General features: G+C 37.4%; 1 protein-coding gene across 4 annotated transcripts in view; it reads left to right on the forward strand.

The window, feature by feature from the left end:
• CBLB (Cbl proto-oncogene B) overlaps window positions 1–20763 on the forward strand; it is a 216251-nt gene extending 195488 nt beyond the window's left edge. For 2 of the 4 annotated variants that reach the window (XM_032630820.1, XM_032630819.1), the window contains one exon: window positions 16986–17941. In XM_032630820.1, the coding sequence (XP_032486711.1) occupies window positions 16986–17245 (260 nt within the window). In that variant the 3' untranslated portion in view covers window positions 17246–17941. Of the gene's footprint in view, window positions 1–16985 lie in introns of all 4 variants that reach the window. The other 2 variants (XM_032630821.1, XM_032630822.1) reach the window with 1 other exon arrangement.
• The last annotated feature ends 4184 nt before the right edge of the window (window positions 20764–24947 follow it).

Here is a 24947-nt window from a genome sequence, read left to right on the forward strand (position 1 = left end):
TTTCATCATTAGTGTATAGGAATGCAAGAGATTTCTGTGCATTAATTTTGTATCCTGCTACTTTACCAAATTCATTGATTAGCTCTAGTAGTTTTCTGGTAGCATCTTTAAGATTCTCTGTGTATAGTATCATGTCATTTGCAAACAGTGACAGCTTTATTTCTTTTCCGATTTGGATTCCTTTTATTTCCTTTTCTTCTCTGATTGCTGTGGCTAAAACTTCCAAAACTATGTTGAATAAGAGTGGTGAGAGTGGGCAACCTTGTCTTGTTCCTGATCTTTGCGGAAATGCTTTCAGTTTTTCACCATTGAGGACGATGTTGGCTGTGGGTTTGTCATATATGGCCTTTATTATGTTGAGGAAAGTTCCCTCTATGACTGCTTTCTGCAGGGTTTTTATCATAAATGGGTGTTGAATTTTGTCAAAAGCTTTCTCTGCATCTATTGAGATGATCATATGGTTTTTCTCCTTCAGTTTGTTAATATGGTGTATCACATTGACTGACTTGTGTATATTGAAGAATCCTTGCATTCCTGGAATAAACCCCACTTGATCATGTTGTATGATCCTTTTAATGTGCTGTTGGATTCTGTTTGCTAGTATTTTGTTGAGGATTTTTGCATCTATGTTCATCAGTGATATTGGCCTGTAGTTTTCTTTCTTTGTTACATCCTTGTCTGGTTTTGGTATCAAGGTGATGGTGGCCTCGTAGAATGAATTTGGGAGTGTTCCTCCCTCTGCTGTATTTTGGAAGAGTTTGAGAAGGATAGGTGTTAGCTCTTCTCTAAACGTTTGATAGAATTCACCTGTGAAGCCATCTGGTCCTGGGCTTTTGTTTGTTGGAAGATTTTTTTTTTTTTTTTTTTTTTGCGGTACGTGGGCCTCTTGCTGCTGTGGCCTCTCCCGTTGCGGAGCACAGGCTCCGGACGCGCAGGCTCAGCGGCCATGGCTCACGGGCCCAGCCGCTCCGCGGCATGTGGGATCTTCCCGGACCGGGGCACGAACCCATGTCTCCTGCATCGGCAGGCAGACTCTCAACCACTGCGCCACCAGGGAAGCCCTGTTGGAAGATTTTTAATCACAGTTTCAAGTTCAGTGCTTGTGATTGGTCTGTTCATATTTTCTGTTTCTTCCTGATTCAGTCTTGGCAGGTTGTGCATTTCTAAGAATTTGTCCATTTCTTCCAGGTTGTCCATTTTATTGGCATAGAGTTGCTTGTAGTAATCTCTCATGATCCTTTGTATTTCTGCAGTGTCAGTTGTTACTTCTCCTTTTTCATTTCTAATCCTATTGATTGGAGTCTTCTCCCTGTTTTTCTTGATGAGTCTGGCTAATGGCTTATCTATTTTATTTACCTTCTCAAAGAACCAGCTTTTAGTTTTATTGATCTTTGCTATCGTTTCCTTCATTTCTTTTTCATTTATTTCTGATCTGCTGTTTATGATTTCTTTCCTTCTGGTAATTTGGGGTTTTTTGTTCTTCTTTCTCTAATTGCTTTAGGTGCAAGGTTAGGTTGTTTATTCGAGATGGTTCCCGTTTCTTAAGGTGGGCTTGTATTGCTATAAACTTCCCTCTTAGAACTGCTTTTGCTGCATCCCATAGGTTTTGGGTCATCTTGTCTCCACCGTCATTTGTTTCTAGGTATTTTTTTATTTCCTCTTTGATTTCTTCAGTGATCACTTCGTTATTAAGTAGTGTATTGTTTAGCCTCCATGTGTTTGTATTTTTTACAGATCTTTTCCTGTAATTGATATCTAGTCTCATAGCATTGTGGTTGGAAAAGATACTTGATACAATTTCAGTTTTCTTAAGTTTACCAAGGCTTGATTTGTGACCCAAGATATGATCTATCCTGGAGAATGTTCCATGAGCACTTGAGAAAAATGTGTATTCTGTTGTTTTTGGATGGAGTGTCTTATAAATATCAATTAAGTCCATCTTATTTAATGTATCATTTAAAGCTTGTGTTTCCTTATTTATTTTCATTTTGGATGATCTGTCCATTGGTGGAAGTGGGGTGTTAAAGTCCCCTACTATGAATGTGTTAGTGTCAATTTCCCCTTTTATGGCTGTTAGTATTTGCCTTATTTATTGAGGTGCTCCTATGCTGGGTGCATAAATATTTACAATTGTTATATCTTCTTCTTGGATTGATCCCTTGATCATTATGTAGTGTCCTTCTTTGTCTCTTCTAGTAGTCTTTATTTTAAAGTCTATTTTGTCTGATATGAGAATCGCTACTCCAGCTTTCTTTTGGTTTCCATTTGCATGAAATATCTTTTTCCATCCCCTTACTTTCAGTCTGTATGTGTCTGTAGGTCTGAAGTGGATCTCTTGTAGACAGCACATATATGGGTCTTGTCTTTGTATCCATTCAGGCAATCTGTGTCTTTTGGTAGGAGGAGTTAGTCCATTTACATTAAAGGTAATTATCGATATGTATGTTCCTATTCCCATTTTCTAAATTGTTTTGGGTTCGTTATTGTAGGTCTTTTCCTTCTCTTGTGTTTCTTGCCTAGAGAAGTTCCTTTAGTATTTGTTGTAAAGCTGGTTTGGTGGTGCTGAACTCTCTCAGCTTTTGCTTGTCTGTAAATGTTTTAATTTCTCCATCAAATCTGAATGAGATCCTTGCTGGGTAGAGTAATCTTGGTTGCGGGTTTTTCTCCTTCATCACTTTCAGCGGGTTTTTCTCCTTCATCACTTTCAGTATGTCCTGTCACTCCCTTCTGGCTGCAGAGTTTCTGCTGAAAGATCAGCTGTTAACCTTATGGGGATTCCCTTGTGTGTTATTTGTTGTTTTTCCCTTGCTGCTTTTAATATGTTTTCTTTGTATTTAATTTTTTGACAGTTTGACTAATATGTATCTTGGCGTTTCTCCTTGCATTTGTCCTGTATGGCACTCTCTGTGCTTCCTGGAATTGATTAACTGTTTCCTTTCCCATATTAGGGAAGTTTTCAACTATAATCTCTTCAGATATTTTCTCAGTCCCTTTCTTTTTCTCTTCTTCTTCTGGAACCCCTATAATTCGAATGTTGGTGTGTTTCATGTTGTCCCAGAGGTCTCTGAGCCTGTCCTCAGTTCTTTTCATTCTTTTTTCTTTATTCTGCTCTGCAGTAGTTATTTCCACTATTTTATCTTCCAGCTCACTTATCCGTTCTTCTGCCTCAGCTATTCTGCTATTGATCCCATCTAGAGTACTCTTAATTTCATTTATTGTGTTGTTCATCATTGCTTGTTTCATCTTTAGTTCTTCTAGGTCCTTGTTAACTGTTTCTTGCATTTTGTCAATTCTACTTCCAAGATTTCGGATCATCCTTACTATCATTATTCTGAATTCTTTTTCAGGTAGACTGCCTATTTCCTCTTCATTTGTTAGGTCTGGTGTATTTTTATCTGGCTCCTTTAACTGCTGTGTGTTTTTCTGTCTTCTCATTTTGCTTATCTTACTGTGTTTGAGGTCTCCTTTTTGCAGGCTGCAGGTTCGTAGTTCCCACTGTTTTTCATGTCTGTCTCCAGTGGCTAAGGTTGGTTCAGTGGGTTGTGTAGGGTTCCTGGTGGAGGGGACTAGTGCCTGTGTTGTCGTGGATAAGGCTGGATCTTGTCTCTCTAGTGGGCAGGTTCATGTCTGGTGGTGTGTTTTGGGGTGTCTGTGGCCTTATTATGATGTTAGGCAGCTTCTCTGCTAATGGGTGGGGTTGTGTTCCTTTTTTGCTAGTTGTTTGGCATAGGTTGTCCAGCACTGTAGCTTGCTGGTCGTTGAGTGAAGCTGGGTGCTGGTGTTAAGATGGAGATCTCTGGGAGATTTTCACTATTTGATATTTTGTGGAGCTGGGAAGTGTCTTGTTGACCAGTGTCCTGAAGTTGGCTCTCCCACCTCAGAGGCACAGCACTGACTCCTGGCTGCAGCACCAAGAGCCTTTCATCCACACGGTCCTCAATTTGGGATGATTCATTGCCTATTCATGTATTCCACAGATGCAGGGTACATCCAGTTGATTGTGAAGCTTTAATCCACTGCTTCTGAGGCTGCTGGGAGAGATTTCCCTTTCTCTTCTTTGTTCTCACAGCTCACAGGGGCTCAGCTTTGGATTTGGCCCCGCCTCTGCGTGTAGGTTGCCGGAGGGCGTCTGTTTTTCGCTCAGACAGGATGGGGTTAAAGGAGACGCTGATTCGGGGTCTCTGGCTCACTCAGGCCGAGGGGAGGGAGGGGCACAGAGTACGGGGCGAGCCTGCAGTGGCAGAGGCCAGTGTGACGTTGCACCAGCCTGAGGCGCACCGTGTGTTCTCCAGGGGAAGTTGTCCCTGGATCCCGGGAACCTGGCAGTGGCGGGCTGCACAGGCTCCCCAGACGGGACGTGTGGATAGTGACCTGTGCTCTCACACAGGCTTCTTGGTGGCTGCAGCAGCAGCCTTAGCATCTCACGCCCGTCTCTGGGGTCCGCGCTTTTAGCCGCGGCTCACGCCCACCTCTGGAGCTCCTTTAAGCAGCTCTCTGTATCCCCTCTTCTCACACACCAGGAAACAAAGAGGGAAGAAAAAGTCTCTTGCCTCTTCAGCAGGTTCAGACCTTTTCCCGGACTCCCTCCCGGCTAGCCGTGGTGCAGTAACCCCTTCAGGCTGTGTTCATGCCGCCAACACCAGTCCTCTCCCTGCGCTCTGCCCAAGCCCGAGCCTCAGCTCGCAACCCCGCCCGCCCCGGCGGGTGAGCAGACAAGCCTCTCGCGCTGGTGAGTGCCTGTCCGCACCGATCCTCTGTGCGGGAATCTCCCCGCTTTACCCTCCGCACCCCTGTTGCTGTGCTCTCCTCCGCGGCTCCGAAGCTCCCCCCTTCGCCACCCACAGTCTCCGCCCACGAAGGGGCTTCCTAGTGTGTGGAAACCTTTCCTCCTTCACAGCTCCCTCCCACTGGTGCAGGTCCCGTCCCTATTCTTTTGTCTCTGTTTATTCTTTTTTCTTTTGCCCTACCCAGGTACATGGGGAGTTTCTTGCCTTTTGGGAGGTCTGAGGTCTTCTGCCAGCGTTCAGTAGGTGTTCTGTAGGAGTTGTTACACGTGTAGATGTATTTGTGGTGTATCTGTGGGAAGAAAGGTGATCTCCGTGTCTTACTCTTCCACCTTCTTCCCCTCATCCTCCACATCTTCTTATCCATTCTTCTGTCGATGAACATCTAGGTTGCTTGCACGTCTTGGCTGTTGTAAACAGTGCTGCTATGAACACTGAGGTGCATCTGTCTTTTCAAATTAGTTTGTCTTTTCCAGATATATGCTCAGGAATGGGATTGCTGGATCATATGGTAACTCAGTTTTTAGTTTTTTAAGGAACCTTCTTACTGTTCTCCATAATGACTGCACCAATTTACATTCCCACCAACAGTGTAGGAGGGTCCCCTTTTCTCCACACTCTGTCCAGCATTTATTATTTGTAGACATTTTGGTGATGGCCATTCTGACTGGTGTGAGGTGATACCACATGGTAGTTTTCACTTGCATTTCTCTAATAATTAGCGGTGTTGAGCATCTTTCCATGTGCCTCTTGGCCATCTGTATGTCATCTTTGGAGAAGTGTCTATTTAGGTCTTCTGCCCATTTTTTGATTGGGTTTTTTTTTTTGATATTGAGCTGTATGAGTTGTTTGTATATTTTGGAAGTTAATCCCTTTTTGGTCACATCATTTGCAAAGATTTTCTCCCCTTCTGTAGGTTGTCTTTTTGTTTTGTTTATAATTTCCTGTGCTGTGCACAATATTTTAAGTTTAATTAGGTCCCTTTTGGACTTCCCTGGTGGTCCAGTGATTAAGACTCTGTGCTTCCACTGCAGGGGGCATGGTTCGATCCCTGGTTGGGGAAGTTCCACATGCCATGTGGTGCAGCCAAAAAAAAAAAAAAAAAAAAACCAGAATTGGGTCCCATTTGGTTTTTTGCTCTTATATCCATTACTCTAGGAGATGGATCCAAAAAATATTGCTGTGGTTTATGTCAAGGAGCATTGAGATGGATCCAAAAAATATTGCTGTAGTTTATGTCAAAAAGCGTTCTGCCTAGGTTTTCCTCTAGGACTTTTATAGTATCTGGTCTTACATTTACGTTTTAAAACATGTTTTATGTTTTAAAACATAAAACATGTTTTAAAATGTTTTCAAAACATTTACGTTTTTAAATCCATTGAGTTTATTTTTGTATATGGTGTTAGAGAATGTTCTAATTTCATTCTTTTACATATAGCTGTCCAGTTTTCCCAGTGCCACTTATTGAAGAGACTGTCTTTTCTCCATCGTATATTCTTGCCTCCTTTGTTATATTGGCTTGGCCAAAAAGTTTGTTCAGGTTTTTCCATAACATTTACAGAAAAATCTGAACGAACTTTTTGGCCAACCCAATATATTAATTGACCATAAGTGTGTGGGTTTATTTCTGGGCTTTCTATCCTGTTCATTGATGTATGTGTCTGTTTTTGTGCCAGTACCATACTATTTTGATTACTGTAGCTTTGTAGTACAGTCTGAAGTCAGGGAGCATGCTTCCTCCAGCTCCGTTCTTCTTTCTCTGTTTCGACTGTCTTTTGTGTTTCAATACAAATTTTAAAATTATTTGTTCTCTGAAAAATGCCATTGGTAATTTGATAGGGCTTGCATTGAATCTGTAGATTGCCTTGGGTAGTATGGTCATTTTAACAATATTGATTCTTTTAATCCAAGAACATGGTTTCCATTTGTTAGTGTCATCTTCAGTTTCCTTCATCAGTGTCTTGTAATTTTCAGAGTACAGGTCTTTTGCCTCCTTAGGTAGGTTTATTCCTAGGTATTGTATTCTTTTTGATGTGATGGTAAATGAGATTGTTTCCTTAATTTCTCTGATATTTCATTGTTAATGTATAGAAATGAGACAGATTTCTGTATATTAATTGTATCCTGCAACTTTACAGAAATCATTGATGAGCTCTAGTAGTTTGCTGGTGGCATCTTTAGGATTTTCTGTGTATAGTAGCAAGTGGTCTGCAAACTGACAGTTTTACTTCTTCCTTTCCAATCTGGATTCTTTTTATTTTTTTCTTCTCTGATTGCCATGGCTAGGACTTCCAAAACTATGTTGAATAAAAGTGGTGAGAGTGGCATCCTTGTCTTGTTCCTGGTCTTAGAGAGAATGCTTTCAACTTTTCATCATTGAGTATGATGTTAGTTGTGGGTTTGCCCTATATGGTCTTTACTGTGTTTAGGTTATGTTCTCTATATATCCACTTTCTGGATAGTTTTTATCATAAATGATGTTGAACTTTATCAAAAGCTTTTTTTCATCTATTAAGATGATCATATGGTTTTTAGTCTTCAGTTTAATATGGTGTATCACATTGATTGATTTATGGACATTGAACAATCCTTGCAACCCTGGGATAAATCCCACTTGATCATGGTGTATGATCCTTTTTATGTATTGCTGGATTGGGTTTGCTTTTAAGCTCAAACCTCAGTTCACAGATTTGTTAATAGTGAGAGCTGTCCATTCTGTAACTTCCGAATCAAGATAATTATTTAGCTGCTTTGAGAATTATCAGCACAATAGTTCTGTACTTGATGACATGCATGGGAGATGCAAAAATCCCTCAGCAGTTTTGTGAGTTTTTACACTTGACTATAACTCAGAAAAACGGAAAATTTTATTAACCATTTCAAATTTTGGTCTGTGCTGTTTTTACTAATTTACTTCTAGTCATTCCAATATTTCAGATATATCCATGGGTACCCACTGAAACACTGTATTTCCATTTGAAAGGGTAGATTTCCAGAATGATGAAAAAATGTGAAAGTCAAGAAGAAGGAGAGAGACAGTATCTTACAATATATATAGGAGAAGGAAGCAAATCCCTTAAGGAAATAATGTTAAAATACAACTTTGAGAAGAGTGCCATGACTGATTTAAAATAGCATTCAGTACCACCAGCTCTGGATTAACAGAAACATATACTCAAGTTATGAGAAGAGTTGTGGCCTAAATGCTCTATTTTCACAGCTTCTTTACAGTTTGCACCGTAACATGCAGGTATTGTTGAGCCCAGAGGGACATCATTCACATATATGATTTCAACTGGTAGGAATTCCAGTTAGCATTACACTAGAAATTTCAAGGAAGAACTTTAAGTCACAAACCCTGTTGAAACATCCCCAAATATGCATTTACCAGAAACCTAAACTGGCTTTACCTGAGTGATAAAATAGTCCTGATTATTACCTCTGAGGGCCTCAGCTAGGTGTAACATCAACTATTTCAGCCTACTCCCTGAACTCTCTTTACAAACACAGTCAAACCACAGAAAATAAGATACTTTTTTCCAACAAGATATTTGCTCACATGCTGCTTCACAGGGCTACCAAGCTGTCCACTAGTTTATTTCACACCAGGAGAGGGACTCAGCTTGCCTTCTGGATTAGATCTTTCCATCAGAAACTTAAGACTATGCAGTGTGCCTTTGGGATACTAATAGTGCTTATTTTGCAGTAACGTTTTTATTGATATTAAGGCCTTTTTAAGACAATCGTTGAGGATTCTGGTATAACTGCCACATCTTATAAGTTCCATTTCTCCTATTTTTTATGGTGATGTAAATAATTGATGGTGACTTACTTATGTATATAAGCTTTCTATGAAAATATTTCTAACTCAAAAAATTTAATTGATTTAAAAATATTTTCCTTTTTCTAAAAAGGATGTGTGCATGTAAATGTATGCCTACATATACAAAGAGCCTTCCAAATGTTTTATTCCTCCCCCCATAAAAGTTTATAATTTTCTGAAGTGTGTAGATGTAACAATATTTAATGATATGAATATGTCATAATGATAATCAGAATAAGTGGATTTTACTGGCTTGTGTTACACTTACATATACCTTATATGGGCCAGATGTTTTTGCCAATAGTCTGCTTATTTCTTCACATAGGGTTCATGTCTGTACTAGCTATGCATGAGTTTTTAGACATTTTTAAGTTTGCTTTTCTCTTGTGGTAAGATATAATGTGCTTCAGTTTGAATACCATTCTTTAAAAACCCAGGGGATCCAACTTACATTAGAATACAAAGTCGTAATGATGATGTGTTTGTGCTCATGCTGATGAAGTACAGCTGAGCTCTTGAGATTTTTTTTAATATTCTTAGTATTTGAAAGGACGTTCAAGGTAATACTTAAAAATATATGACTTGTATTAAATGTGTTTGTAACTGGTAACAGATATTATTGCCAAGTATACCTACAAAATAAAGGAGGTCTCATAAAAGGAATTAATTCCAATACTACTTTTCCTTTACTAGCTTAAAGGAAAAGTGCCCAGATGTTGAATGAATTTTATATTAAGACCTCAACTGGAAATCACGGCTTCATTTCACATAAAAGTGGGAATTGTGTATTGTTACAAGTAATGTTTTAAGATAAACTGTGTTTTTAAGATTTCGTTTTGTGTTTCAACAAAGGAAATTGCCGCATTACAGACTTTTACCATAGTTCAACTACCTAAAATGTTTTTCCTTACATACAGCTTCAGTTTTAAAACCACTGAACATGGGGTCAGTTTTCTTACAAATCTAATACTAATGTAGTTCTTTTATAACCATTTTCTGGATGTATTAAAAAAGTTATGTCATAACCTTGGCCCTTACAATCATAATTACCTACCTTAGTGTATGTGAAGATATTTTATTTGTAATTTAGTGAAAACTGTGTATTAAAACATGTCCTAAAATTCAATAGTATAAAAACATGTCCTTCTAAAATTAAATAGTATATCTGTAGTGGAAGCAATTCAAGTTTACATAAATGAGTTCCAGAAATAATTGTTCCAACTTACAGGAGAGTAACAAAGTCATAATGATGATTGTATGAGATTTCTTTTATGCCTTGATAAGTTAGTTTATATTTTTTCTTTTAATTCTCAGATATTGTTATACTTGAAAAAATCTGTAGTCTAAGCGTCTTGATGTCCATCCCAAGTATAGTCAATGAATTACTAAATAATTTTAGAGATTATGTCTCAGATTGTATGTAGTAATCATTTTTAAAATTTGTTAAGCACTTACTATGGGACAAATGTTATGCTAAGTATTTTAAATACAGATAACAGAGATAACTTAGTACATAACATTTATTTATAGTTGCACATGTAAAATATATTTTATATAATAGTTTCCATATTATATATTAATGTTTTGAGTAGTTTAAATGTAACTATAAGATACAGGTCTAATAAAAATATTTTTTTACTTTTTATTTTATATTGGAGTATAGTTGATTGATTAACAATGTTGTGTTAGTTTCAGGTGTACTGTGAAGTGATTCAGTTATACATATACATGTATCTATTCTTTTTCAAATTCTTTTCCCATTTAGGTTATTACAGAGTATTGAGCAGAGTTCCCTGTGCTATTTAGTAGGTCCTTGTTGATTATCTATTTTAAATATAGCAGAGTGTACATTGTCAATCCCAAACTCCCAATCTACCCCTCTCCCCCAGCCCTTCCCCTCTGGTAACCATAACTTTTTTCTCTCTGAGTCTGTTTCTGTTTTGTAAACAAGTTCATTGGTATCATTTTTTTAGATTCCACATATAAGTGATATCATATGATATTTGTCTTTCTCTGTCTGACTTCAGTTAGTATGATAATCTCCAGGTCCATCCATGTTGCTGCAAATGGCATTGTTCCATTCTTTTTTATGACTGAGTAATATTCCATTGTATATATGTACCACATCTTATTCTTCTGTTGATGGACATGTAGTTTGCTTCCATGTCTGGCTATGGTGCTGCAAGGAACACTGGGGTGCATATATCTTTTCAGATCATGTTTTTCTCTGGATATATGCCCAGGAGTGGGATTGCAGGGTCATATGGTAGCTCTATTTTTTAACTTTTTAAGGAACCTCCATACTGTTCTCCATAGTGGCTGTAACCATTCACGTTCCCACCAACAGTGCAGGAGGGTTCCCTTTTCTCCACACACTCTCTCCAGCATTTATTGTTTGTAGACTTTTTCGTGATGGCCATTCTGACTGGTGTGAGGTGATATCTCATTGTAGTTTTGATTAGCATTTCTCTAATAATTATGTCTTCTTTGGAGAAATGTCTATTTAGGTCTTCTGCCCATTTTTGGATTGGGTTGTTTGTTTTTTGGATATTGAGCTGCATGAGCTCTTTGTAAATTTTGTAGATTAATCCCTTGTCAGTTACATTGTTTGCAAGTATTTTCTCCCATTCTGTGGGTTGTCTTTTCATCTTGTTTATGGTTTCCTTTGCTGTGCAAAAGCTTTGAAGTTTCATTAGGTCCCATTTGTTTTTGTTTTTATTTCCATTTCTCTAGGAGGGATCTTGCTGTGATTTATGTCATAGAGGAAAACATAGGCAGAACACTGTAAGAGTTTTATAGTGTCTAGCCTTACATTTAGGTCTCTAATCCATTTTGAGTTTATTTTTGTGTTAGGGAGTGTTCTAATTTCATTCTTTTACATGTAGCTGTCCAGTTTTTTGTGTGTTAGGGAGTGTTCTAATTTCATTCTTTTACATGTAGCTGTCCAGTTTTCCCAGCACCACTTATTGAAGAGGCTGTCTTTTCTCCATTGTATATTCTTGCCTCCTTTGTCAAAAATTATCTCTGGGCTTTCTATCCTGTTCCATTGATCTGCATTTGTGCCAGTACCATACTGTCTTGATTACTGTAGCTTTGTAGTATAGTCAGGGAGCCTGATTCCTCCAGCTCTGTTCTTCTTTCCCAAGATTGCTTTGGCTATTCAGGGTCTCCATACAAATTTTAAGATTTTTTTCTTCTAGTTCTGTGAAAAATGCCATTGGTAATTTGATAGGGATTGCATTGATTGCCTTGGGTAGTATGGTCATTTTGACAATACTGATTCTTCCAATATATCTGTAGTCTGAGTCTTGATGTCCATCCCAAGTATCATCATTGAATTACTAGAGATTATGTGTCAGACTTTAAAAAATATTACATAGTTTTAAATATAGACAACAGAGAATTTAATACCTAACATTGTTATATTTAGAGTTGCACATACAAAACATTTTATATAATTGTTTATATATTGTATATTAATGTTGAGTTTATATAATACAATGTAGTTATATATAAAATATAAATAAATGTAAATTTACTATACAATACAGATCTAGTCATAATTTTATTTCCCACAACCCCTCTGAAATAGGTATTATTAATGTCAATTTATAGAAGTAAGTGAGATACAAGAAAGTTTAGTAATTTACCCAAGGTCTCACAGCTAATAAATGATTGATAGGATTTGAATCAGTAAGCTGTGCACCCATTTATGTTGTTGTTAGCCAAGTTTATGTTGTAATCCCACCAGTAGTAGTCAGGCCAAAAATTAGGTTTTAAAAACTTAACTCACGGGCTTCCCTGGTGGTGCAGTGGTTGAGAGTCCGCCTGCCGACGCAGGGGACACGGGTTCGTGCCCCAGTCCAGGAAGATCCCACATGCCGTGGAGCAGCTGGGCCCATGAGCCATGGCCGCTGAGCCTGCGCGTCCGGAGCCTGTGCTCCGCAACGGGAGAGGCCACAACAGTGAGAGGCCTGTGTATGGCAAAAAAAAAAAAACAAAAAACTTTAACTCACACATTCATATAACAGTAATTGCTAAGCTGAGTTTGGAGATAGCCAATCATAAAAACCAAATGAGTAGTGATAGAAGAGGGTACTAAGAATTCTAAAATTGTAGTAGAGATTTCAAAACCTGGATTGTGATCATTTTTCACATGAATTTAGGAAGCCACTACGTACTTTCTATACTTTTTTATACCAGCAAAATCAATCTCTGTCTTAGATTCTTGAGCAGCTCAGACCTGTAAAACCAACAGATGGGATCTGAGGGTTTTTTTTAAAGTTATGAAAGTGGTACATACAAATTAGAGAACAAAGTAGAATTAAAAAAAAAAACAAGAAAAGTCACTTAGAACCCTGTCATCAGTAAGGAACATTATTGCCATTTTGGAGTCCTTCTTTCTAATGATCTGTCCATACACATGTTCACACAGTGGAGATCATACTCCTCCACAGTACAACATAGTATCATAAGTTTCTTACCACATCATTAAATTTTTTTTAACATCATTTTAAATTATTGTATGATTGTCCATTTTTATATGCTGTCAAACTATTGCTTCTCAAATCTTTCTCCCCACCGAAGAGCTAACTCCGAATGACATGGGGACTAGGGATTTAACTAAAAGTGGACAATCACGTGCAGGAAATTGCTTCGAAGTCTGTATTATTTCAACGATTTATAGAAATTTTGCATTTTACTTGGTATATCTACATTTATTTTCATATTTAAAAATATTAACTCTCTCATATCCTTGAGTAAAATTAGTGCTCCAGGAAGATGTACTGTTTATAGCCTGTGGCTCCACACCTTCTTGCACTTATTTGGATGTTGTTGCCCTTGCTCATAGGAGTTCAAAAATACCATGAGCACGGACAGCAGCACCAGAATAAAACGTGTCCTTCCAATCACATTTCTAAGGATGACAGGTATTCAGGTACAGAAATCCCCATAGTGCTGGCAAAATTCATAGTCATTCCAGTGTACTCCAAAACTACAACATAGCAGCTCTGGGAGAACTCTGAGAGAGGTTCATCTGCTGTTTCATTGCTCCTTTGCATCATCTACACATTACAAAGTGAATAAGGACCTGGTATCTCCTCTTTTAGACATTGTGAGAAAGCAGTGGAAACAGTGAAGGCTGTTCATGAGTTTTAAGAAGAGGTGTCTAGAAAGAGGGCTTGGCTTTAAGTGCTTTGCTGTAATGATCAGCATGAAAATTGCCTTTTTTAACGGCTTTTACTATTAGTTCAGGTTGTAACAGATCTTTCTTGTTAATATCTTGCTTAAAAGTTTCATATAGAACTAGGCAGTCACTACAAATTCCAGGTTTTTGTCCTCTTCCACATTTGAATTCCTATTAATTCATAGTAACTGCTGTTCTATAGCACTGTAGTATAGTGGTTATCATTACAAATAATACTTAGTAGATTTGGAGAGTGAGAATTATGAAAGTAAACTGCTTAACTCAAAGTCACTCAAAATCTTAGTGGCCAAACTGAGATGCATCTAACCAACCTCGGTGCTCGTCACCGACATCCTCATCTTGAAAAGTTGTATCTGTCAGTCAGTTACCTGGTGCAGAGCTACACTATCCAATTAAAACAGACAAAAAATTAAAACGTTCCAAATTGAATAAATATTCAGCAATAAATAGAAATGTATGTAACAGGTGGCAAAAAGTTGCAACAAAGCTTTCACGTTACTTCCATTTGTGGGCTCTAATACATGATACAGTTCAACTCTGGGCATTTGTAAGATTCCAAAGAGATGTCAGCACTGTTTTGGGGAAACAGATTTTGAGTTAGGGCAATGAGGACTAGGATTAAATGAGTTGGGATATATGAGTTTTGTGTTTAAAAGGGAAAAAAATCTATCTTTTGGAAAAATTAATCTTTGCTTCAAAGTTTTTTCTTTTTTTACTGAAAAAAAATCTATCTTTTGGAAAAATTAATCTTTGCTTCAAAGTTTTTTCTTTTTTTACTGAAAATATCTTCAAAAATCTATTGTGATTCCTTCCAGAGATGGTTTGAATCATTTCCTCTAGTTGGTATTACAAATAGATCAGAGATACCTCCACTCCTCTAGCTAGATAGTTTTGATTTAATCATTTTGTGTGTGTGTGTGTGTGTGTGTGTGTGTGTGTGTGTGTGTGTGTGTGTGTTTTCCCTAACATTTGGTTTAACCTAACTTAGCCTTCCTGAATTATGGTTAGTACTTATTTTTTTTCAAGCAAAGAATAGCTTTCTCAAAATTTATCATCTGCAAATTCCATTGCATTTGGCCAGTATTAATTATAGCAGCCTCACAGAGTGGATAGATTTCTTGGGGGGTTTTCCTGGTGACAGGTGCCATCTACCAAGATCAAAGACACATGTTTATTACATCTAGAAGTTCTAAATCTTAAGACTTAATTTCCAATTATACTATTAGATGGGTCTCTCGCTGCCACAGCATCTTTCCCAGTTTAGTAGTATTCATAGCTGTACTTTTCAGAGATGCTTGATGTTCATGTCCCCTTCTCAGTATTTAGACAGAAACAAAATAACAATATTAGAAAAATTCTTCGAAAATTACCAGTAGAATACAAGGAATTTAAACTTGTGTTTAATTCTAGATACTTTTCTCACCTAAAAGTTAAGTCAGAACAGACAATATTTCAATGTATAAATTCTGTGGTAACTGATTAAAGGAAAGCTTACTAGAATCTCTAATAGTTTTTGGAAGTAATTAGAAGCAAAGCATAATTTATTATCCCTCTCTGCATGACATAATGGAAATACTTAATAGAAAAATAAATGAAATCTCAAAACAGTAAGAAATGCAATTTACTAGACCATAATAATTTGCGATATTTAGTTACAGATACACAAAACAGTATAGACTTTAGCAAGAACCAGAAACTAATGTGTGTTCTTATGTATGACCAGAGTAAGCTTTATCTACAGCTATAATATTTTTTTCAAACTGGATATCATTCTGTAAGAAAGGAACAATTAGAAATAAGACTATCATCCAATTTTGTGTAGAACTAAATATTTTCATCCTGGAGGCTTTTGTGTATGTTATATTGATATTACTAGACTTGCAAACAGGATGATATATATTTTTTTACAAGTTACCTTCTCAGAGAAAAATATCATACTTATGAGAGAAATATGAAATAATGTATCAGATAATTCTTTATAATTTACATTTGATTATTATTGAAAGTATCAGCTTATAATATTTCCATAGGCCATCAGGAAAGTTGGCAAGGGAGCAGAGACCCAGAGGGACAGGATGAGGACAGGAGTCAAGAGGGTTCTAGCCTCACTTCTTCATTTATTTGTGTCCTTGAATTTGGCACCTGTCAGTGGTCTAAGAGGAAAAACATTAAATAACTGTTGGCGTCTACTGTATCTTAAACCCATAAATGTTTCATGGAATAAATTTGACAACTTTTAACCTTTTTTAAAAATCTAGGCTTTTGATATTAAGTACCAGATACAGATAAATGGAAATCCATGATAAAAGTGCCACCTCAAGTTACTAGCCCATGTCCTGGTGATCTGTATGGGATGCTGGTCTATTAACTAACTAACTTTCTTTTCTCCTAATAAGATTACTTTCCATTCATGGATACCAGTGTCATTGGGTTTAACTTTGAGAAACTATTATCAGGGGACTGATCTGGAACCGAGTTCTCCACTAATGTTTTTGCTGGCTTTGCTTTTTCTCAGGCTAAGCGTTCTACATTGGAATCTGGATAAAGTATTTCAGCAAAGCACTGAGTTTACTTCTGTCCAACCTATTGACTAATAGCAGACTCAAAGCATCTACTATTTCATTATTTCCCCCCTAGCATCAGCAAGGTATCACTTTACAGCATTATTAACTTGAAAAATGTGCCACAAAGCATATTTCTCAGGAGTTTTGCTCTGACATGGGTGGGGTGTAGGACCTGGTGGGCATGTTCTGCCAGGAGTATCCACGAGCTTGTAACAGTTTCCTCTAGTAGAAACTTCCCAAGCAAGTGCCTCCACCATAGTAGAGAAGGGTGAGCTGTATTGCCAAAATGAAAGCTTTTCTTTTTCAGTTATTTTTGGTTTTTTCCTTCTGTATCTTTTATTTCATATGGTTTAAAGAACAATATGTAGAATTGGGAAAAAATCTGTGTTAATTTCTCAGTTAACTTTCCAACACACCCTACCTTAGTTTTCTTGAAGTTCAAAATGGGGACAATATAACCTATCCAACCGTAGTATATAAAAAATGGAAAATGGTTTTTGTAGAAACAATGAAAAACTTTTCATATAAAATAATGAGATCATACTCATGTATAATATCTTTACTTTTATCTCATTATTTAAATATCTCTTTAAAAATCTATGCAGATGGTTCACAAGCACCAGCCAGACCTCCTAAACCACGACCCCGCAGGACTGCACCAGAAATTCACCACAGAAAACCCCACGGGCCTGAGGCAGCATTGGAAAATGTCGATGCAAAAATTGCAAAACTCATGGGAGAGGGTTATGCCTTTGAAGAAGTTAAGAGAGCCTTAGAGATAGCCCAGAATAATGTCGAAGTGGCCCGTAGCATCCTCCGAGAATTTGCCTTCCCCCCTCCCGTCTCCCCACGTCTAAATCTATAGCAGCCAGGACTGTAAACACCAGAACACAAAGCAATTGCTGAATATTCCAGATGTGTGGAAAGGAGAAAAGTGAGATGGAATTCAAGAGAGAACGTCTCCTCCTCACGTGGCATCTTGAGAAGAGAAAGGCTCGGAAGTGCTGCTTCTCAGAAGACAGCTTCTTGCTCAGGATGCCAATGGCCACGGCTTCCTTATATTTGCTAGCCATACTTTTAAATCAGGGTTGAACTGACAAAAATAATTTAAAGACGTTTACTTCCCTTGAACTTTGAATCTGTGAAATGCTTTTCCTTGTTTACAAGTTGGCAAAGTTGCAGTCTGTGTTTTAGTTTTGTTTGGGGACTTTTTTGATACCTGTACTGTGTTCTTGATAGACCCTCTGTACAGTGGTCAGGTCTGCTGTAACATTTTCTACCAACTCCCTTGCTGTCTGCGTCAACAGCTAAGTCACATATTCATTTTGATCGCTCCCATCCCACCCACCCACCCCCAAACCCAGGTCCAGTTCCATTTCTCCCATTTACAAGATGCTTTAAAGGTTCTGATTTTCAACGTATCAAATTAATGCAAAAAAAAGTGTGTGGCCTTCACTACTGAGTCTTTTCTTTGGAAACCATCACTGTTGAGAGATGGGTAAAATCTGAATGTATAAAGCATTTTTTGGTCAATGAATGCCTTTTATAAGGGGTTTTCATACAATATAGAAGAGCTTCCCTTTTTGTGTAAGTTTTGTGATCTTCCACACTCTCATCTTTGTCATCCCAGGGGTGTCACGACGCTAAAAACAAAAACCTACAATATTAGAAAGCAACTACCGCAGAGGTGGGAGAATACGCTTGCACATGACAATGCCGTATTGAAGTTGTATAATGAGGTCCCCTGATATTTATGCCGCATTACTTTGAGGCATGCTGAATAAGAGGGCCGTCTCCCAGAAATACATTAGTAATTTTCAGGTAAAACTATCACCATACCTTTCCCGAACTGGAATAGAGTTCATTTCCTGTTTGAGTGATTACACTCTGGTACCTAAAAAGTTTAGGAACCAGTCCATATTGCAGTGGAAACGTTACATCTTTGACGCACTGTTAAGTGCTAATGCTGTGGCATTGTTTATTTTTCTTTTGCAAAATTCTTAGTAATTTTCTCTCTCCCATCAAATTAGAGTTCGTATTTAATTTTTCGATTCTCTCATTCATTGCTCCACATTGCTCCATCCAGTCAGGTATAAGACATTTATATAGTTTTGCCTTTTTTGCAAAATGGAGGTTGGTTCTTCAGAAACCGTGTTATTACTTTTAATAAACCTACAAATATTTATTGGGCATCTATGATGTGCTCCACGCTGTCAGGCACTGTGTTCTTAAAGCACAAACCGTCACAAACTGATCCCATTGTAATATTCTGTTATCCTTTATCTGCCCTTTTGATGATGAAAGTGTCTCTGCTGCACAAAGCCTGGAAGGGTTCCACCAGCGCTTTAGAATTTTCAGGCAATCTGCTTTTTTTTTTTCTTATTAAGTTAGTGAAGAAATTAGACAAAACCAGGTCGGTGTTAAATGCTTGAACCCACAGAAGGCTTCCTAAACAGGTTTGTGCACGTTTTTGCCACTCCTTTAACTTCACACAGTGTGATGTAAAAAGATGCATCTCATTGTGAGCCTTTCTTCAGGATTTGAAAGCATGTAACCAAACATGTGGCAGAGCCAAAGGAAATTAAGTCAAGACTTGTGTCGTCATTGCATTGACCTGGGGAGGGAAATAACACATTCCTTTGTGAGCTGACATGTGCCCTTACTTGACAGTTTGATCTCCTGACATGAGGTACCTGAGGAGTCACAGGCCTTGGATAGTTTTTGCTTATATTTTAATTTCTTCAGCTGATTCTGAGCTGGTTCATGTCCCTGGAAGAGAATTTTTAATTTGCTTTAGATGTTCTTCCTGTAAGTAGGTATATGAGGGCAGTTTTTTACACTTTTAAAAACTGCATTGGCTAATTCTCCATTGCTTTATGAACCCCATGTTATGTCATCATGATTTTTCATTTATTAGTTTCTGATGTCATGTTGGAATAGCACTGTGGTTCTTTTTTTTTATGACTTGCTGATCTTAGGTACAGTCTAAAAGCCAAAAGTTGCCACTTCATTGTGATAATATTGTTATAACATTCTTAATAGATTAGGGAAGGATGTAAAATATGAATGTTAGGAAGTATAGTATATTCTCATTCAAACAATTCTCAAAAATGTGAAAAGTCCCAGTGAGGATTAGAAAAAGACTGGTGACAATACAGAAAATTTAGGCCTGAATTTTTAAAAATCTATTTTGCAAAGAAAACTTACTAGCCTCCACCAAAATCTCTCTGTATCTAGTACTCAATAGCAACAATTAGTTTTATCATTAAAAAGAACGAATCAAAATTTTGTATGGAATGGAAAGAGCGAAACTTTCTATCAAACATTATCGTGAAAAACCTTTTGCTACCTATTACCTGTGACTTATCAAACTCAAAAGTTTTTTTTAGGAAATAATTAAACCAAAATACATTTTTAAATTATAAAAGTGACTAGCCATTAATGGTTGGAAATGAACCAGGTTTAGTTTCACTGTGATCCAAAAAGTTTGACATTCCTCCCATGTCTCAAGACTTGGTAATATTATTTTTAAAGCCAGTATGATATATAATTCATATAATTAAAACAGATTGTGGCCAACATTAACCTGCTCTCCCCTGTCCACCAACATATTCTGGGGGTAGAAATACTTATCCTCAAAGATAGTCCAGTAAATTAATCTCCACAATCTCTTTTTCCCCTTGATGTCTGTAATATCTATCCTGGCCAGATTTTCTAGAATTGAATCAGCAGTGCTTACGGTGATCTTGAACTTCCTTCCACAAAGATGACCTTTAGCTCCTCCCCATCCATATTCCCTTGCCTATATTGCAAAGAGTAGTAGAGCCCTAACTGCAACTTCAAAGGGCCCATTGGTTAACTCAATATTTCACACACAAGAACACTTGCAAAGATTTTTTCGTAATGTGAATTTTTTCTCTTTCAGTTCCAGAAGCATTTCCTACAGTTTGGACATTATTTTTCCTCTCGGATCTTCAACTTGAAGCTTTAATTTGCACTGAATTATCTAACCTGGTTAAAAAAATTAATCTTTTCTCTTATGCTGACAGATTTGGAAGCAAATTACAGTATGTTTTCAACAATACAGTTACTGCCTGTTGACCTGGAATTTTAATGCTTCTAGGAAAAGTTTCCAGAAAATGACAGCAGTTGAGTGAAGGGTTTTCTTCCCAATTTACTATTTTATTTTTTTAATGCCTTTTTTAAACTTGTCTAATATGGCAAAATAGTTATGTGTTCAATTAATTTATATTTTATTCATCCTTTTTCAATTCTGGTTATTATGTAAACGCCAGTACTTTATCTGTTCTTTTAAGGTATTTTATAAAATGAATGTTAACAAAAGCAGAGTTGGTATTTTATTTTCAAATGAATGCAAACATTTCTTTCACAGCACTTCTATGTTGTATTTTTTTTCTTCATGTTAAGCAAAAGACATTTGACTTAAGAGCTAACTGGCCAAAGTGGTACAAAGTACCCATCCCAGATTATTTAGTTATTAAATACCAAAAACGTGTCATTTAAAGATATTTCACATAGATAAGCTACTCCCATGTCTTAGAACTGAAAGTCAAAGTTATATTAAGGTTCTGAGTAAGAAACGTCCTATCTGGGAAAGGCTGACGGTCTTCTGATGACGGTCTTCATATAATTGTTCATTCTTAACCAACAGTAACATTTATTCTTTACATTGATTTTTCTAATCATTTGTTACTGGCCAGTACATATTAGGGAGAGAACAATGGCGATAAACCATGTTAATAAGTGCTTTTATATCAGGAACCATAGCAGAATGTTGTGAAAATCATTGGTACATGCAAAATCTCATGCATAGTAGTGCTTCAAAGCACACACAATTAAATGGAAGATACAAGCACGTAATTCCAATACAATAAGTACTGTACATAAGTTATCACATTGTACTGGCATTATGTGTTTATGGTAAGTGTTGAAGAACTATACTGGGCCCTTAACATATGCAAGGAACTTAGTATCAAAGCATTTAATGCTTTGTGACCACCTAGAGGGGTGGGATAGGGAGGGTGGGAGGGAGGGAGGGAGACCAAAAAAAAAAAGAAAGTAAATAAAGCATTTAATCCTTTCAATTACCACATGCCTCTTCTAGGACTGTGAAAGTAAAGCAGGGTATGATGCATTCCTTCTGGTAAGCTAGACAAATGATAAGGCTGATTAGCATTTTGTCAGCGTGAAAGAGAAGCAAGGTTTTTGCTGTTAAGAAAGAACTCTGGAGGTAAAGCTTTTCAAAGTAGTAGGGCCTACGGAACACAGAAGAGACTAGGGAGGGTATACTGATGTCTGAAGGTGAAGGACCATTCCAGTCACTCTCAGATCCTAGGAACCACAGGATTAGAAATCACTTGCTGGAGGTCAGAGATGCTAATATCCATGAAAATGCCCAGAGAAGTTAGGGTGTGTCTAACAGGAATTGCCACATCAAATAATAATCAGGCAGTAAACTAAGGGAAATTTAATTTTCATGGCTTTCTTTCATGTCCCTCTTTTGTTTGATTTTTTTCAAGGGAATCTGGGCAGTATTCTTAACTACCTATTTTTGCTTCTTTTTCATCCTTACTGCCACCACCCTCTTTTGGGTCTGAATCTTGACTGCCCTAGAATTTTAAATAGCCTGTAATTGACCTCTATGGCTCTAGTGCAAGACAGAATGAAGTTTCTGAAATTCAAATCCAGTGTTACACCAATGTAAAACTCCTGATGACTTTCTATGGTAGGGATTCCTTCTCTGCATTCCTCTTTCTACTCATCTCTCCCACTCCAGACCCTCTTCACTTCTGCTGAGCTGGCAACTGCCCAAATGAGCTCCATGTTTTGTACTTACTAGTCCTTCTGAATATTCCTTTCCCTTTTTCCAGCCTGGACTATTCATCCTTCAAAACCCAGCTCAATCATTTGCTCTGTGAAGCATTTCCTATCTTATCCCACATGTAAAGTTGAGCATGTCATCTACATCTCACATGGCACCAATATTCTAATGCTTACCATGAAGTTTTTGCAATTACTTCATTCTACAGATGGCCCCAACTAGACTGAACTTCTTTAGTCTAATATATGTCTGTGTCCCAAGCTCCTAATATAGAGCCTAGCACATAGTAAACAATAAAACGTTTCGAATAAATGAAAATGGCACTCTTAAGCAGCCAACAGTGGAAACAGTCCTGAAAGCTTAGTAAAGCTCTGCAACTAGCTGTGTGGAATGCCATCTCTTTGATTCGTCTTTCTTCACCCATGGACTAGGAAATATAAAAGCCTACTCACTAATGTGATTACAGTAGATGCCTTGGTTTTTCTTCACTGTTTGGATGGGGAGCAAAAGTTATTTCATAACAAAAATAAATCATTCACAAAGTAAAAGCTAGGAGGTTTTAAAATTTGAAGATTTAAATTTTTTTAAATGTAGTCTACTTTTTAGTAACTTGAGAGGCTAAGAGAATACTTAATTCTTCATAAAGAGGTTATGACAAACATGTCTGTTCAAGAGACTACTGCTCACATATTCCCATGGCAATGTAACAGTGGTTAAGAGTGCAGGCTCTGGAGCCAGACTGCCGAAGATCAATTCCTCTATCTGCTCCTTCCAAGTTATATGACCTTAGACAGGTGTCCTAACCTCTTAGTGCATCAGTTACCTCGTCTGTAAAATAAGAATAGCAACCAAACCCACAGTAAAGGATTTATAGGAGGCTCAGTGAGTGAACACTGATAAAGAACTTAGAACATGTCTAGTACCATTGAATGCTCAATAAATGGCAGCTCTAATTACCATATACCCTAAAGAACTTAAGCCACATTTCATCTCCCAGGACCCCCAGAGTAGATGGCAAAGAAAAGCATGTCAGATTTATCCTTTCATTTCACATAGCAAAAGGTAGACAACAGTGTAACAAGTTTGTTCTGGCTAAACTGAGAAAATTTAGAACTTTGAAAGGTAATGAGCTACACATTCTACTGCCAAATTGCAGAGCTGAGTTTTTCATGTAAAACATTTACTATCATCATGCACTCTTCCTGTATTTGCTACACAAAGCCCAATACAATGAAGGTAGAGATTAGAGGTGGTGAGATGGATAGATCACCGACGTTAGTCTGGGCTCCTCCAGAGCTGCTTTCTTCCACATTGACCACCACCTAGACGAAATACTCAGAAGCTCTCTATTTTATTAATAGATGAAAGGTTTGTTTTTTTTTTTTTTAAGTTTAAAATCTAGTTCAAGCACAACAAATAATTTTGTCTTTGGGATGTAGAGAAAAGTGGCATAACTAGTGGGTTCCTTTAGTCACTTCATACTAAACCAGAGGTCAAAGAAGATTTTCCCTAGAATGAGGCTATAGCCCCAATGCTGAAAACAACAGGTACTAACTAAATGCCTCTATATTCTACAAACCCACCCAGCGAACTTCTGCAGGACTCATTGAGAAGCTGGTAGCAGAACTCTCATCCACAGCCTTCAAAATATTTACATAGAAGATGACTGACCTGGGAGAAGTGAGTAATGGGTGAGAATGTTATGGACTGAATCCACCTCTCCTTATCCAAGTAATGTTATTTGCAGAAAAAAGTCAATTACAGAGATTAAGAAACTGTCATTTTATTCTACTGAATGCCTACTTACACTGTGGACTGATGTGCCATCTGGGAGTATTTGAGCAGAGTGAAAACAAAACGGTCAAGAGGGACTTGCAATGAATGACCTGAGAAACAGCCTCACCACTGGGAGGGCAAGGATACACATTCTTACAAGACAAGCAGACCCCTATTGAGGCAGCTGACCTTAAGCCATCTTGACACAAGAAGGCTGCCTCTCAGGCACAATAAGCCAAGCATCAAAAGACTTTGAGATGTATGCCACTGGACCAGGCGTGAGGGAACCCTGCCAGTGAATATCTTTTGTGTCAGATAGTAATCCAGTGAAAAGAGAAAATTTTAAAAGCAGCAAGAGAAAACCATACAAGGGAACCCCCATAAGGCTGATTTTTCAGCAGAAATTGTGCAGATCAGTAGGAGTGCCATGATATACTTCAAGTGCTAAAAAGAAGAAAATAAAACCTACAACCAAGAATTCCCTATTTGGCAAGGTTATCACTTGAGAACTGAAGGAAAGACAGAATTTCCCACACAAGCAAAAACTAAGAGTCATCACCACTAAACCAGCCTCACAAGAAATGTTAAAGGGTCTTCTTTAAGGGAAAGAGTAAAGGATATAGCTAGAAATAAGAAAATATATTTTAAAAATCTCTATATCACTGATATAGGCAAATACATAGTAAAGGCAGTGGATCAAACACTTAAACAGCTAGTATGAAGGTTAAAAGACAAATTCAAAAAATCAGCTATCACTACAATAAGTAGTTAATTTAAGGGATATATAAAATAAAAAAGATACAAAATATGTCAAAAACATAAAATATTGGAGGGGTGGTAATAAAAAATCCTAGTGCTTTTAGAATATGTTAGACTTAAGTGACTACCAGCTTAAAACAGACAAACAGACGTGAACCTCATGGTAACCACAAAGCAAAAACCTACCATA

This window comes from Phocoena sinus, chromosome 4 (assembly GCF_008692025.1).
Source record: "Phocoena sinus isolate mPhoSin1 chromosome 4, mPhoSin1.pri, whole genome shotgun sequence".
Lineage (NCBI taxonomy): Eukaryota > Metazoa > Chordata > Mammalia > Artiodactyla > Phocoenidae > Phocoena > Phocoena sinus.